Below are 15,624 nucleotides of genomic sequence, written 5' to 3'. Positions count from 1 at the left end.
ATTTTGTTATAGCTGCAAGAGGTTGACTGACGTTGCATTTTCTGTCATAAATTTTTATAAGAAGAGAGTAATATTTGCTTTTAGCAATTCCATTCAAGGTGTTTTCTAATACTTATTGCAGAGGCAGATACCCGGCTTCTTGTATCCTATAATAGTATGTTATATATGTATGTATATATAGATGTGCTTATTTTTGCCTCCTTCATTCATGGCGGTCTCTGTCTTGTTCCAAGAGCAGCCTGCCATGAATATCATATATTCAGTAATATCTGATGTCCTATCCTTTCACTTCATATAAACTAAGTGAATTCTTATATATTTGCAGGGGCAGACAGCCAGACGTTACTATGCCCGGAGTCTATGCTGGCCAGCTCGCCAGGTTACCCAGAAGACCTTGTTCACCGTGCCACCAGTCAGCTACTCCAGCAGCACAACTGTGATGCCGCGTCCTCCTTACCATGGCAGAGGAGACTAGACGCACTGAATAACAATAACAACCCTGACCGGCTGAAATCAGGACCCTGGTCAGTTGTCCAGATACAGAAACCTCCCCTGCCACTGAGTGGCCGGGACCTGGTGGTGGCCAGTGCCACAGACTTACAAGTCCCCACTTTACAGAAACCCATCCCTTCACAGGGAGGGAAAGGGAACAGCGGCAGTCGCCAGCCACGCAGCAGACACGGAAGTCTCGACTTGTCAACGGAGACAAGCAGTAACAGTAACAGCACCGGAGTAAACAGCAGTTACAGCAGCCAAGTCCAACAACATATATTACAGCAGCAGCAGCAGCACAAGCAGGTGCTTGGTGCGGGAGGAAGTGGAAGCGGTAAGCAGCAAAGGCGCCAGGGTTCCACTAGCAGTGACCCCAGTAGTGGTGGTGATGTCGATGGTCAGGTCGGTCCACTATCGGTCAGTCTGGACGGGCGTATGAATACAGATGGTGTGGACAGGAATACCATGACCAGGAGTAACGTGCCCACTACCTGTACAGAGTCCCACCTGCCATGGATTAATCCGATCACCACCCAGCCTCACCGCCCTCAGCCTGGGCTGCTGCCATCAGGAGCAGGGGGTGGGGGGCTGGGAGGTCCAGGAGAAGCACCACACCCATTTCTCCCCGGGGTCCACTACCCCGGGGTTTTTAGACCTCCACTGACTCTTCCAGATCATGCGGGTAGAATCTACCAATCACAGTTCCCGATGTATTCTTCTGCAACAACGTTGCCGTCTTACCTGCCATCTGTGTACACGGGAAATTCTGCATCTCTCAGTCCGTACTCGACTATCTTTCCACATTATGGGATGTACCCTCCCAGTGCGTTGACTGTGTTTCCAACTGTAGACACTTTTGGCGGGAACAGTGCGAGTTCCGCCCTGCAGGACTTAGGTCGCGGGCAACTACCTCACCCCCAGAGATCCTCACTCTTTCCCCCCGGGCCACAGATACCTCCATATCTCCCACCGGGCACTCCCCCAGGACCAAGCATTCACCCCCAGCCCCCTACACAACCCCTCACCCCCACACACCTGCCACCAAAGGAAGCCACGTCAGGCCCGTTAATGCGACGGCCGCCCTCTCCTGGCGGACACGGTGGACACGAACGAGGGCTACCTCAACATTCACTCTCACAGAAGGCCTCGCAGTATCGCTCTGAAATGTCCAGACACACAGGGGGCGCTGGTGGGGGTGGGAAAGAGGGGCCATGGAAGGCGCATAAGGTCGAAAGGCCCCACGACACACACTATGACAGCACAGGTGGCTCAGGGAATTCTAAGGGTACTGCTCAAGTTTTCAAAGGAGACACCCCGTCTCCGAAACGACAAAGAACTCAGAAGCATCCTCCACCTTTACAGCCTGCACAAGGTGGGCCCCCGCCTCATTTAGGTGGTCCACCCCCCGGGGTATCATTCCCCACCCACCTCCCTCCTCCCCCACCCCTCCAACCCGTGTCCACGTTCCCGCAGCCCCACTTTCCGCCTCACTTTATGAAGGGCTCAATCATACAACTAGCTAATGGAGAACTTAAGAGGGTGGAGGACTTACGGACTGAAGATTTTCAGCAAAGTGCAGATATAAGTTCTGATCTCAAAATAGACTGCAGTACTCTGGTGAAGGTCCAAGAACACGCGGATTCAGGGACGGCCTTGCTCGGATTCTCTGTAGGGGAACATAAAGTACAGGTACGCTTATTGTGTGTGTGTGTGTTCGTGTGTGAGTGCTGAAAGCCTGTGCTTTCAAGACGCATTTTCTTCATTTATAGACAAAGAAAAAATTATTTGCATCAGAAATGGATACAAAAATTATCCTCTTTTTCATGAGAAGATTGTATTGGTCTTTTTCCACTACCAATATTTTCTTTTTTTCTTTTCAGTGAAAATAAATCATATCCATTTGATATCTAAAAGAAATATGGCATTCATAAAAAAAAAAATGTCTGGGTTAGGTAGATCACACTGGTGTAAATGTCTATAATATGCTATGACTGTGTGACATGAGAGAAAAATGCAGGTTGAAGTAAGATATTTAGTATAATATGTTTCAATTAATGTGTACCTGATATTATTGCTTTCATGTGGCATTTTGTATGGGTTTTATAAATTACCAGTAGGCTGCACGACTTAATATGCAGTTTTCCTCCTTAAAAAATCCCATCTCTCTCTCTCGGTTGTTGTTATATATTGTCTGCTCATACCATTTATGGCTGTTTCTGTGCAAGTTCATTTGCTTGTCATTGGAATTACTAAAAAAAGTTTTGCTTTGAAGTTTTAGTCTCCCACAAGATTGAAATATAGGTCAAATTCAAATAAGCCTGATCAGATCATTTTGCAGATTGTTTTTGGTTTTAATATATAGGAGTCACGTAACGATATTAAATGCTTTCCTTGTCAGCAAAACTTCCAATTTATTTATTTATTCATTCATTCATTTAATTAAACCAATTGTTTATTTTTTTTTTACTTTGAGGATTACAGGTTAATCATAATAAAACTATGAGTCTGTACCTTTGACAGTTTTTGCTTTCTTGATTGCATAAGTCTAATTTCACTTATTTAGTTGCTTTTGAAGTAGAATCAAGTGTTGCAATTGTTTAATAATTTATTTACATTTTATCCAGCATATAAATGAATAAATTATGAAGTGTAAAGAAGAAAGAGTGAAAAAATAAGGATATTTTGTTTAGTATTTTTTATTTAGTTTCTTAGCATTAGTGATTATGTAGTATAATATGTAGCTTTTAATGGGAATTATTTGGCCTTTTTTTGTTCTTGTTTGCTATATGGGATTTCAATCTCATATTTACATGTTCAGTGTCTTCCTTCTCATGCGGGGATGCCATGCAATATAGATTATTTAAACAAAAAGAAATGCAATTAAAAAAACTGAATGTATCAGTTCTCATCTCCAACTCTTAGTTTCCTCCATTGTGTGAAATAAACATCAAAGTCTTGATGTTAATTTTTCTTCTGATATGGAAATACCAGATGGCAGTTATGATAAAAATTATTCAAAATGCATAAATCCAAATACAAGACCTCATTTTCCCCTCTTTTCTAGCAACCCCCCCCCCCCCCCCCCCCACTCCATTGACCCTCCCAACACTTGAAACGTAAATCAAGCAGTTCAGTAAACGAGCAGGTAGAAAATGAGCGAGGAGACAAGCAACCCAGACATGGTTATTGGAGGGGCTCACCTTTGGAAATGGCTTGTTAGTCATTGACTTGACTTTTTCTCACTGCGGTGCGAGCTTCATAAAACAGGAGAAACCTTCACTTGTTGCATCCGTCTCCCTGTAAATATCAGTACCAATACATCATTAAGATCGTTAACCCAGCACGGAGTGAGAAGAAGATGAAGGGAAGCTATCACTTGTTGCATTCATTTGGGGTTTTGCTCCTCCAGAATTGTAAAATGTCTGATTGAGTTTTTTTTTCTGTTGAAACTGTAGTGAGCTTAGCTAGGTACTTCTTAGGGGCTTCAGGTATAAGGAGAAAAACAAACCACATGGGAAATATAGTAAAAACAGACACTCTTATACAAAAGCAACATCATCAGACATGGATTGCTTCCTTGCAGCCATTGGTGGGTTATTGTCTCTCCTGTGAAATACTATCAAAAAATTATGACCAACATCAAATATCCAGTTATTAAAAGTGTTGTGTTTGAAAATATTATGAAGAAAAGATAGATGATATAGGTGCGTATATTTGATGTGGATGAGAAAAGGAGTACGAGGACGTTTTTGACAACATCTACACATTAAATGGCCTGCTGTGCACCTAGAACGAGCTTGCCTCACCATTTCAGTCTCTTTTATGATATTTATGCGTCTGATGAAATGATTGAATGAAAATATATAGGTGCTCAAAAAAGAAAGGTTGAACTGTTAAGAATAATGTGTTCATATATTTCCTGAGCACCCTGCTGGTTGCGTTCAGCAAAATTTGGTGCACTTTTGATTGATATCTTGGACCTTTTCCTAGCAATACATCTGGTTGGGTGTGGCTTTTCCACACTTGAATGTATGTTGTTCTTTTTTCGTCAAATTTTGAGAAAAAAAGGAGGTTGACATAATGTCAATGCGTGTTCTCCTGTAGAAACTGCTTTTTATTTTGCTTTTTCCTCAAATTAGCATTGATAAAAATTAAAGTGCTAGGAAAAATGTGTTTTTATTTATTGAAACAAAGCATGTTTATACTTCATAAAATACCGTAAAATATGGTTGCAGATGACGCATTGTGCTTTCAATCTCTGATACAAATAGTCTAACAACTGACAAGCAAAAAATTTTAAAAGTAAGATTTTATCCTTTCAGTGAAATATATTTATTTACCTTTCCTATTTGTCTACTTAGTTTTGTTTGTTTAAAAAAAAAAGACTACAACACATGCTGGTTTTAAAATGGATTCAGATATCTTTGACATGCTGGTCCCTTTTTCCACAGAATGTTTAGGATATTTTTTATTTGGTCACACAAAAACAAAGTCACCAAACATGGACAATGGTAATACGTGGGATTTGAACACAGAATGTGTGATAGGGGCCTATTTATTCAGTTGGGTATTAGAGTCTGCTTTGTTTTCATAAATGGCTAATTTTGATGTGATGTTAGACAGAAAAAAAAGAGGAAAGGATTATATATAGTGCTTTTTAATGTCTTAAAAGACTTGGGATCAGAAAAAAGTGAACATCATCATCAAATGAAGTGGCATAAAAAGCAAGATCAGTAAAAGGGTTTTGAATAATGTTTTTTTTTTTTTTTTTTTTTTTTTTTAATAGGCAACAATTATTTGTGAATACCTGAATATTTTTATCCAAGTGCACCTCAAGCTGATCAATCCTTATTTCTTAATCTATATCAAAGCACCAGCTTGTAAACTTAAGTCAGTTTTTAGATTCCTCAGTTATGTGTTGCCTACCCAGTGATTTAAATGAAGTATAAAATATTGTTTGGCTAGTCTAATAAGAAACATGCAACTTTATTGAAATGTTTAAGTGAGAAAATTGCAATATCAACAGAAGGATGGAAAGTAAATGATACATTGTAATTGTGAAATATTAGTGTAGGATACCATACTGTGATATGGTATAGATGTTGTTGCTTGGATACATTTTTCTCCGATATCATAGTCAGTTATAAAATTAGGAGACTTAAACTCTTGACATAGATGAATGAGAGAAGTTTGATATTACTTGGGGCTGAAAATGCGCAGGGTCTTCATCCGTACATGAAAATGTAACATGAGGTTGTTTATTGTTTTGTTTGATACTTTGTTTGATTCTCTCTCTCTCTCTCTCTCTCTCACACACACACACACACACACACACACACACACACACACACATTTGCCTCCAGAAATGTCTAAAATAATGCAGAATTCAATGAAAAAATAAGCTTGCATTGATTAATCATGGGCGTGATAATTAGATCAGTTTCACCTGTCTGCGAAGCTTTATTCCATATTGCCATAGGAAGGGAATGACTCGGTCAGTTACTTTATAGAGGATCATAGCCGGCCATCAATATCTGGGGTGAAATATTAGCAGACCATTTTCACCTTCTTCTTTTCTGGTTCTTTGGCCAGGTTAACTAGTGTCCGGTGGTCAAACAGAGGTCAGGAAGATGATTTCTTGACCAAAAGGTCAAACTGACATCATTCTTTTCTATAATGAATCACTTGTATAGCTAACTTTACAGGCTTATGCTTTAGTATGTATACATTTAATGTTTAAAAAAAATGCAAATATTCATTGATCTGTTTTAAGATTTTGATTTTATTTTTTTGGTCAGAATGCCACTGTTTCAACTCATTTGTTAGGATTCCCCTTTTGCAAATTGTTCTCATTATGTAAGATACTGTATAGCATAATCAAGTCACCAGATTGCAGCTATCTGAAAAAGATACTCAAAAGTGTGCCTGATGATCTTAGGTGATATTTCATCCTTCATCTATTTTAAATACAATTATTATTGTGGTTTATTTCACAAGTTATAAGTAGAAATTGTATAATTATGAGAAATATTTATTTTTAAGGTCATGTACAAATATTTTTCTATCTGGACATAAACAAAATTTGAAGTTAATGAATGTATGCAACTATGTGGTACTAAAGGCGAGATCAGAAAAGGGAAATTTTTATCAGTAATTGATACTGTACAGCTAAGAAAGAGGATATTTAAAGAATGCAAAATGTATTTTAGATGGATGAGTATTGGTAGTAGTAGCAGTAGTAAGATTGGTAGTACATAGAGCAGGCACATAGCCAGCACTATTAAAGGAGGCTATCTTTCTTTTAAAAAAAGGAGGGGAATGATCTTTTAGCCCTGTAGTAGATCAAGTTTCAGAAATGGTATAGAAATTAAATCAAAATTTGATACAGAGTAGACCATTTTCTGTCCAAAAGGCAGTTTTTTCTAGCACCCCTCCCACTCCTCCCCCCCCCCCCCCCTTTTACTGGTCTGTATAATAGTAGTAGTACAATGTAGTAGTAGTAAGAGAAGGAGTATTTTTAGTAGCAAATGTAGTAGAACATGTTGTTGTTATTGTCTTTTTGTAAATTAGCCGTTTATAGACACCGCGCACACTCTTTTATTAGTATCTCTTTTATTGGAATTTCAGTGAAAAGGTGCCCCAGTTTTACCTTGATTCTGTGACATTGATTATTCAGTTTGAGAAGATTTAGAGATACGTCGCATTGTTAACGTGAATGCATTTATTTTTTAGCGTCAAACTTAATTGTGATAGGTCTGATTCTGTGTCAGTCATCAAATACTAATCCCCCAAATACAAACATACATGTGTATATGATACAATAGTAGCATTATGAACAAAAATTGACTTATCAAAATCAACTTCAAGTTTCAACAAAACATTCAGCCAGAAATAATCACTTAAACAAAGCATGTGCTTCATTGATATATATTTTCATTCTCTCTCTCTCTCATTCTACTGGATATCTGTTTCACATTTTAATTGTAATATTAGATGTCGTTCTCCTTTCATGCATAATGTACTCAGAAATAGCATGTCACTAAAATAAAAGATTTCCTTGAAACATGATAAACTCAGCAATTCAATACTATAGGAAAAACCATTGGAGATATCTGCTCTATGCCCTAGTGCAGGCACACCTTCAGTCTGGGTCAGAGCGGCTGTGCTAATTAGGCTGAAGTAAAACAATAGCTTTCATTAAATGGGTAATTGACATTTTGACTAGAAAATAAATGCAGCCATTGCAGCAGGGAATGTTTGCGCAGACTTGTGAAGATTCGATCCAACACCCACCATGTCTGGGCACAACGGACCGAGGTGCTCTGGCCTGCTCAGTATTCGTCCCTGCGATCGAATATGATGGTTACTTTGCGTCTGGTAATGTCAATATTGTATCAACATCAAATGCTAATGCCACTGCAACAGTAGCAGTTCTTTGATTGTCTGATTTTGATTTTTGCAAGAAGACTTCTCAGGGTTGTTGTTGACCAACTTCACCATAAAGAGCTAGATCCCATTTCGTATCGATCCATCGTTTCTTTGCACTCCTGTTTAAATATATATTAGACCATCCTAAATATAGATTTTTTCTTTCTAAAAGTCCTACTAGTACTCATTGCAGGGAAAGAGAAAAGATGCAGCCGATTACTTGGATCTGAAATCAGAATAGGAGGAGGTCGAACTCGGTCACCTGACGGTGATACTATCTAGTGAAAAAGACTACTGTTTCACTTCTCTAAAGAAAAGTTGGAGTCGATTTTGTTTGCCGAAAGCTAGGGAAGATAAGACGGCATACAACTCTGTCAGTTACATTGTCATCTATGACAAACGGAATTTTGAAGGGTTTTTATTTGTCTGGTTTCTGTGGCTTTTGTTTTGTCCTTTGTTTTTGAGGTTTCTTCGTTTCTTTCTTTTATTTTCTCCTAATTGATAATGGACTTTTGAAATTTAACAATGGCTGAGAATATTGGAATTAAACCATGGCTGAGTATATAATTATGTATTTATTTTTTAAAAAATGATGAGATTGTTTGGTGGGAATTATGTCATTCATCTTGCTTATTTTATTTTTATTTATTTGTTTTTATTTTGTATCTTTTTGTGTATGTGTGTTGGGTGTATGTTATAGCCTTACAAGGTATAAGGTTTAGGAGGATACAGTTGTGGATCTTAAACAATCAAAAGGTTGATGCGGTGTCTTGGCCTTTGAAACAGGCTTCATATGTATGTCGTGCACAGCTCTGGCTTCAATCTTCCTTCCACAGATGAATGTGTTGCGCATGTCAACATTGACAACCAGACCGGTGTGGCTGACCAGTGCAAGAATGGCGGCAGACATAACCCTTGGTTCGAAAAAGTAGTCTCGTTTGTCTTTTGTTCTGTGTCTTCTGTTCTCTTCTGCCCTTTTTCTTTTCTAAGAATATGGAGCAGCCTGCTGTATTTCTAAACTAATATGTCATGGTAAGATGATGAAAATGAGTATGGAAGATCCTGTTTTGGGACTTGAATCTAAAATCTTAATCATTTCTTTGATTAAAAGGAGGAAAATTGTATTAGTTCATAGAGCTTGTTCATGAGTTGCAAAATACATTTTTCCCTATTTGTAATGATGATAAGAAAAGCAAGTTAAAGTCACTCTCACCCTTGAAAATGTTTTGAATGTGACAGAAAATGCTTGTCAAAATATGAAATATTTCTCAAAATATTCCATTCTTACTCCTTTTTAAAGTGGTGATAGATGTAGGCATATATAGTATGTATATGTATTTTGATGCTTCAAAAGTCAAGGATAAAAAATCCTCAAAAATGTTTATTGAAACAAAATTGGTTATTGATATTTGAATTTATTTGTGTAATTTCCTATTTATCCTAATTCAGCAGTATTATCTAGACTCATTTCTTAAAGAGGCTTTGACACATGTGTCTCAGTATAAAGACAGACATTACATCATTGCCAAAGAGAGAGAGAGAGAGAGACATTTCATCATACCTTGCAGCATGACTCAAACGTTCTACCAAGATGGCAAAATATCAGAAGTGAATTTTTTTTGCAATTATTTCATGGCCCAGTAAATGTAAACTCTGTTTATAAAATGATTTAGGTCCTGCTTTTTACCAAAATTGTGTAAATCGTGATTCGCCTTCCTGTTCTCCCTGTTGTATCAAAATGACCGCTACTTGGCCATGCAAAAAAATGATAATGTACCATCGACATGGCTGATCCAAAAAAATCAATACTTGTGTTCCTGGTTGACCACTATATACGCAGAGAGCGAAGAGAGAAAAAATGTCTGCTAGTCCAGACAGTTCCATGTTTGACTATATTTCCCTTTGTTTTTTTTTTTTCATCGAACATAATTTTTTGATCAATTGAAATATTGATACACCATGTGTTCTTGATTTCATAGTTAAATTTACACGGCCTCTTTTGTTTCTTTTAACCATTATTCTAGTTTGATTGATAGAAAATCATGTCTGCATATAAATGGAGATTCAGTTGGTATATGCTGGTTTGATACATTTTATGGAATGGTATTTCAATGATGGTGCCACTGAAATTGCAATATCCATGTTATGTTGTGAAAAAAAAAGCCCAAAAAGAAATAATACAATTTCCTCCAGACAATAGATATGGTCTGATAATTGTGAAACTCCGCTTTTTAATGCTGGCTTAATTATTTATATAAGGGGCTTTTGTGTAATATCTATTTTAGAATTTGAAAGAACTGTGTGTCCCAGTTTTTACTTTAAAGAAAATTAAGGGATTTTCCTTGATTGTTATTATTATGATTATTGTTGTTTTTTTTCGTCATTACTGTTATTGTTCTTTTTATAAGAAATAATATGCTGAATTGAAATCAAAACTTATTAACTGTTTTTCCAGAAAGACTATATTGTTTTTCTTAGCTAGGTTATTTTTTTTCTACAAGTTGGTTTTATCATGATTATCTGCTAATGTATAGCATGAAAGATAAAAGAGATTTGCTGTAAAATTGCCTTCAGTTTTCCTGGCATAAGTTTGTTACTTTGATTTGTAGTTGATTGTGCTTAAAGAGTACACCGGCCCATTAATAAATTTTTTAAGGAAGAGAAAAGGCACACCTGAGAGTTTATTTAGAAGGTTGTAGATGTGGATTCAGTATAAAAGTGTAAACATAAAATTCACTTTAATGTTCAATTTTGACCTTGCTCACCCTGAAGCTATCGAAAGGCTACTCAGCAGAGGTGAGCTTGCCATCCACTAGTAAAATCTAGCCATCTAAAATCTAGTCACAAAAGTTATTTTGTATAACTGTGTGTGTTGAAGTAAGTTTCTTATAGCTAAATACTTGGACAAGGTCAGTTGAGTGGGAGAAACAAATTTGAAGAAATTAAATCTTTGGATTGGTGTAGAAATAGGAAGGGCAATAGAAGAGGGCGGGCAGGAAAGCAGGTGGGAAAAGCAGGAGAATCAACCAGTGAGTGTCTACATGAGTAAAAGAGATGGTATCTGTCACATATTGATTCCTACCAGCTCACGACTCTCCTAGGAATACTCCAAAGCTCAGGTTGTCAACTATCTCTCAGATTTTCATTCACGGTAATTAGATTACAAAGTGAGGGAAATTCAATCAGGAGATATGGAGTGCGCCACTGGCCTGCGATGTGTACCTGGTCTGTAGAGTAGGGTGGGAAACACGTGGCATTTAATGCAGTTATTCCGTGGTGAGGCTACAACAACGTCAGCTGTAAGTTGAAGGTCAGGGCTTGGGGGACCAGGCGGGCCACGACTAGCAACATTTCACGGAGGTTATTTTTAATGGGATTTTTTTTTTTTTTAATTTTTATTCTGATATTCGAATTATTGCATGGTAATCTTCATGTATTTTGTTTGCTGGGTATATATAATTGGTGGAAGAATTTTGAAAATATTAATAAATATATATAGAATGGATTAATAGAATGTAGAAATTCATGTGTTTCATTGTGTTATTTGTTTCAATTGCTGATTTTAGAGTAGATATTTATTTATTTTTTTTTTTTTTTTTGGGGGGGGGGGGGAGGGGGTATCGGCAACATTTTATGCCAATCTGTCATGGCAGTATTTAAATGGGTAGGTCTATTGTCCATATTGTATTAACAAAAGTATAACATCTCTAAACAGTACAAGAAAAATGAAAATAAATGCACATGGTTGACATTTCTGTACCCACAACATGTGTAGAAAGCTACACAGAGCCTTATTGGCAGAGTTGTATCTCTAAAAAGTCAGAACTCTCAAAATTAATTCAAGGATAAGTCGCAAAAAAAGGGACACCAGGCTTGGTATTATTAGCTGAATACGAGAACATGTTGAATTGTTACTGAAATTTTAAACCTGTGTGCAGGTCTGAGAAAACCAATACCATTGAAATTCTAAACTGCATGCAGGTCTTATTAGACCGATATCAAATTGAAATATGAGACTAAATTTGACGACTTTCCATGGAGGTTCAATTTGAGTGAAATTCTAAGTTATTGGACTGGAATATGATAAATATATATGGTGTGCCTTTGTCTTCCCCTCATTTATGTACTATGTCAACTCATAATTAAATTGACTATCTGTGTTATTGACCCGATTTCAACCATGGCTGGAATTATAGTACATAAGTTAATTTTTGCAGAATTTGAAAAATTAATGGTAAACTGAGATCAGGTAGACTGGTAGTCTCAATTACCCTCATGGGATTAGGTGTAGAACATTTTCTTCTGCAAAATCATTTCCCTAGATTCTTAAACATGATAATTTGTCACTTTCTGAATAACCAAGTTGTATTTCTTTTGTTGCTGGGTGGTTGTTTCATTTTCTTGTTTGTTTATTCATCTGTAATGAAGTTATTTGGTGTAATTTTTTAAAAAGACATAATCAGAATCAAATATACAGTTAAAATGAAGATATATGTTATATTTTAATTTGAGTATAACATTTTCCTGTCAAAATGCTTCGAAAACTTTTTATAGTAGACTTGACACGGCAGCTCTTAATTCATTTAGGATCCTTAGCTTGAAAGGTTTATTAAAAGCTTAAGTGAAAAGGAAAGGGAAATTAGTTCATTCATGATGTTGGTATAAGCTACGGGCTTTTAAATTAGGTGGATGGAAACCAAATTGTTTAAAACTGGCCATTTGCTATGGATTGAATTTCCTGTTTTCTTTAAGTCTAAAAAGTTTTAAAGCAAAATAGAGCTTCTAATCGAGACTGGCTGAGGAAGCATTTGTGGTAAATTTTGAGTTTTTGTCATTTTTTTTAAGTAAAAAAAAATGCTGATGTTGGCGTTTCTCTAACATATCCTGTTTTTGATATATTTTCGCTCTCTTTGCAATCATTTTGTAATATTCTTATTTCTCTTTTTGTATAAAAACAAAATGAAGGTTTTTTGCCATCCTCTGAAATTGAATTACATACTTTCTCTTCCATCAATAAGATGCAATTTTTTTTCTTATCTCGAAGACTTGATTTGATGCAGCAATGTCTACCCTTGAAGCCAAGTAAAAAAAATTAGACTTTCTTTTACTTGATACATTAGTCTTCACTTTCTGTTAAAATACTTTTTTCTGCTAACAGCACCTAAAGGTTCCCTGCACATTAAGTGATTTAAAGAATTAGACATTTTCAAATGACTTAAACCACCTCCCAGGTGGCCTAATGTACATGTATGCTTAGTTTTTTTTTCTTTTATTTCGATCAACTTTGCTATCAGGTTTCACTTATTTTTATCAACATGATAAGTGCAATGTCCATGCGTATTTTAAGAATTAATTTTGGTTATTCTGTTTTATGCTTTTTTTCCATACATTTTCAGCACCAAATTTGAAATTTTTTATGTAATTTTTTTTCTGTGAATATAGGTAAATGTTAAATTCAAAAGAAAGGATGTTAATTATGTGTCAGTAAAGTGAGAATTGTTTTAATTCCTTAGAATATGACTTATGCGTCCCAAATCTAAAACATTTAAGCAGCAATACTAGAAGATTTTAAAAAAGAAAAGAAGAAGAAGAATTGAAGGCCGTGCCCACAGGGTCAGAATTGCGACAGACGTTAATGGATATTGTTTGGGGCAAAGGGATATCAGTTAACTTGACATTGAGCATTAAGGGAAAATTATGAAAAACATGATCCAGATTTTTTCTCCTATATGGTGTATATATCCAGCAACAACACTTTGCCTTCTTTATCTTGGAACTTTCATAATTAGCTTAATTTACATAGATAAAGTGTGAGCTCTGTTTAAGCAATTCTGTGAAAGAGAACTTGATTGTGTGAATGCATTTATTTAGGGAAAATCTGATACACCTTAAATTATCACAGTCTTATATTTCTGAGAGGTGAAAATCAAAATGTCTCAAGAAACAAATCATGCACTCTGACAGTTACATGTCTGTTGTAAGAGGAAACAAAAAACAGGGAAAAGAAACTGTTTCTAATTTTAACACTTCAGTATCTCCATTTTGCCTGTAATTTTAAGAAGGAAATATAATATCTATGCTGTTGAAAAAAGTAATATCCTTTTGGATGTGTTCTTTTATGAAATAAAAATGTATGTCCCTTCACTCTGAAATACTTTACTGTTAGCACTGCTGTAAAGGTGTAATTTGGAGGCATCGATTTAACTGGTGGCACGCCAAGTTTTGAAAAGAAAATGTGTTTGCTATGTCTCATGTTCCGAAGTATAAATTTGGACTAGATTTTGTTTGGTTTCTGGGGCCCCAATTACTCGTGCAATAGTGACAGTAAATTGGTTGCAAACAGTGTCAGGCTTGCTTTCACTTTATTGTACATATTTAAAACACCTGATATTCAAACGTTTTCCTTTTCAGTGCTATTATAGGATAAAAGAAGTCCTTTGACAATATTAATGCTTGGCAAATCTTTTTCCAGTCTGCATTCTGCAGTTTTGTATGCCGAAAAAAATGAATTGTAGCATTTTATCTCTTTTGTTAATTTGAGCTGGAATTCAAATTATATGGCTTACTTGTGAATTAGCAATGGCCTATCTCAGTTAGTCAAGTAGAAAGGGAGGGGAAAAAGAGAGACATAAGTGGTAGATCAGTTTAGTGAATAATTTGTCAAATGAGGGAATGAAGTCAACAGCCATGTGTGTAGGCATACTTCTGTATGAGTGTGTGTGCAGTTTACTCAGAATGAAAAAAAAAAACAAACTTTTATATGACAATGTAAAATATGTTGAAAAAAATGCTTTGAGAGCCCTTTATTGCATTTATGATACTCTAAACCAACTTCCTATGCCTAGACTTGTGAACGTTAGTTTAAAAAAATTACACTCTCAAGTGGCAGTAGTATTTTATGGCATCTTTTCAGCCTGAGCGGGGACTTTGTATTTTTGTCTGGAAATCTCAACAGGTTAGTTTCCGGCTCACATGAAAACTACCTGAATATCACGGAAAAAAAAAAACAACTCTGCATCAGATCTCTACCTGATAGGTGATAATTTTGCAATTACTGCCATTAAACAAATTTTTGAAAAATCGATTTCTAGTTTTACCTGTTCTTCCCTTGTTTTCAATACACTGCACCTTAATTCTACCTTTTTATTTCAAAGCAAAGAATGGCGAGTATCCTCTTACAGTACCTGACTCCTGCTCAGACTATTTCTTTACTAATGGCACTGAATGAAAGAAGTAAAAAATACATGGATTATCTAATAAGAATAAAGCTTACAGGCATGTGGGTTTCAATAAGTCTGTGTAAACAGATTGGTTTTTTGCACTTCATCGCACTCCACGCGTCCTCTGTGCAGTTCTGCCTGCCGAGCTACTGTCATTGAAGAAGAATACATATTTACAAGTCCTTGATAAACTGTCAACTGTTGGTTATAACTATATTTTCCTGCTTTCAGCAAGATTTAATTGCCTTTAGGTATAGAATGTACCGTCCTGTGAAGAGAATTAACCCTGCCTTAGGTCAGTACTATGCAAAGGTATGCAACGTGTGGGTTTCAATGAAAGTTTGGCTGGCCATCTGTTTAACAGGGGATGCTTCTGAGTGCACACCAAGAAAACCCCGGTTGGCAGAGGTGCAGGTCTTTTTTATTGAAACCCTTTCACCATGCTCAGATCCCCACACCACGTGCTTGCCGGGCTTTTCAGTTC

At 36.4% G+C, this 15,624-nt stretch overlaps 1 protein-coding gene and 1 long non-coding RNA gene across 14 annotated transcripts in view; one reads left to right on the top strand and one right to left on the bottom strand.

Moving 5' to 3' along the window:
- LOC147762318 (uncharacterized) overlaps positions 1 to 15,624 on the bottom strand; it is a 49,621-nt gene that overhangs the window by 8,882 nt on the left and 25,115 nt on the right. The window contains exon 2 of the long non-coding RNA XR_015334037.1: positions 3,693 to 3,789. This is a non-coding gene — a long non-coding RNA (uncharacterized LOC147762318). The remainder of the gene's footprint in view (positions 1 to 3,692; positions 3,790 to 15,624) is intronic.
- Positions 1 to 15,624, top strand: part of LOC112042664 (uncharacterized) — a 174,367-nt gene that overhangs the window by 137,840 nt on the left and 20,903 nt on the right. For all 13 annotated transcript variants that reach the window (XM_087011774.1, XM_087011775.1, XM_087011771.1 and 10 more), the window contains one exon: positions 326 to 2,181. In XM_087011774.1, coding sequence (XP_086867900.1) covers positions 326 to 2,181 — 1,856 coding nt within the window. The remainder of the gene's footprint in view (positions 1 to 325; positions 2,182 to 15,624) is intronic.

The sequence above is a fragment of the Lingula anatina genome, chromosome 4, assembly GCF_051362555.1.
Source record: "Lingula anatina isolate TDL-2025a chromosome 4, LinAna3.0, whole genome shotgun sequence".
Classification (NCBI taxonomy): Eukaryota; Metazoa; Brachiopoda; class Lingulata; order Lingulida; family Lingulidae; genus Lingula; species Lingula anatina.
This window is presented reverse-complemented; position numbering and strand designations above follow the sequence as displayed.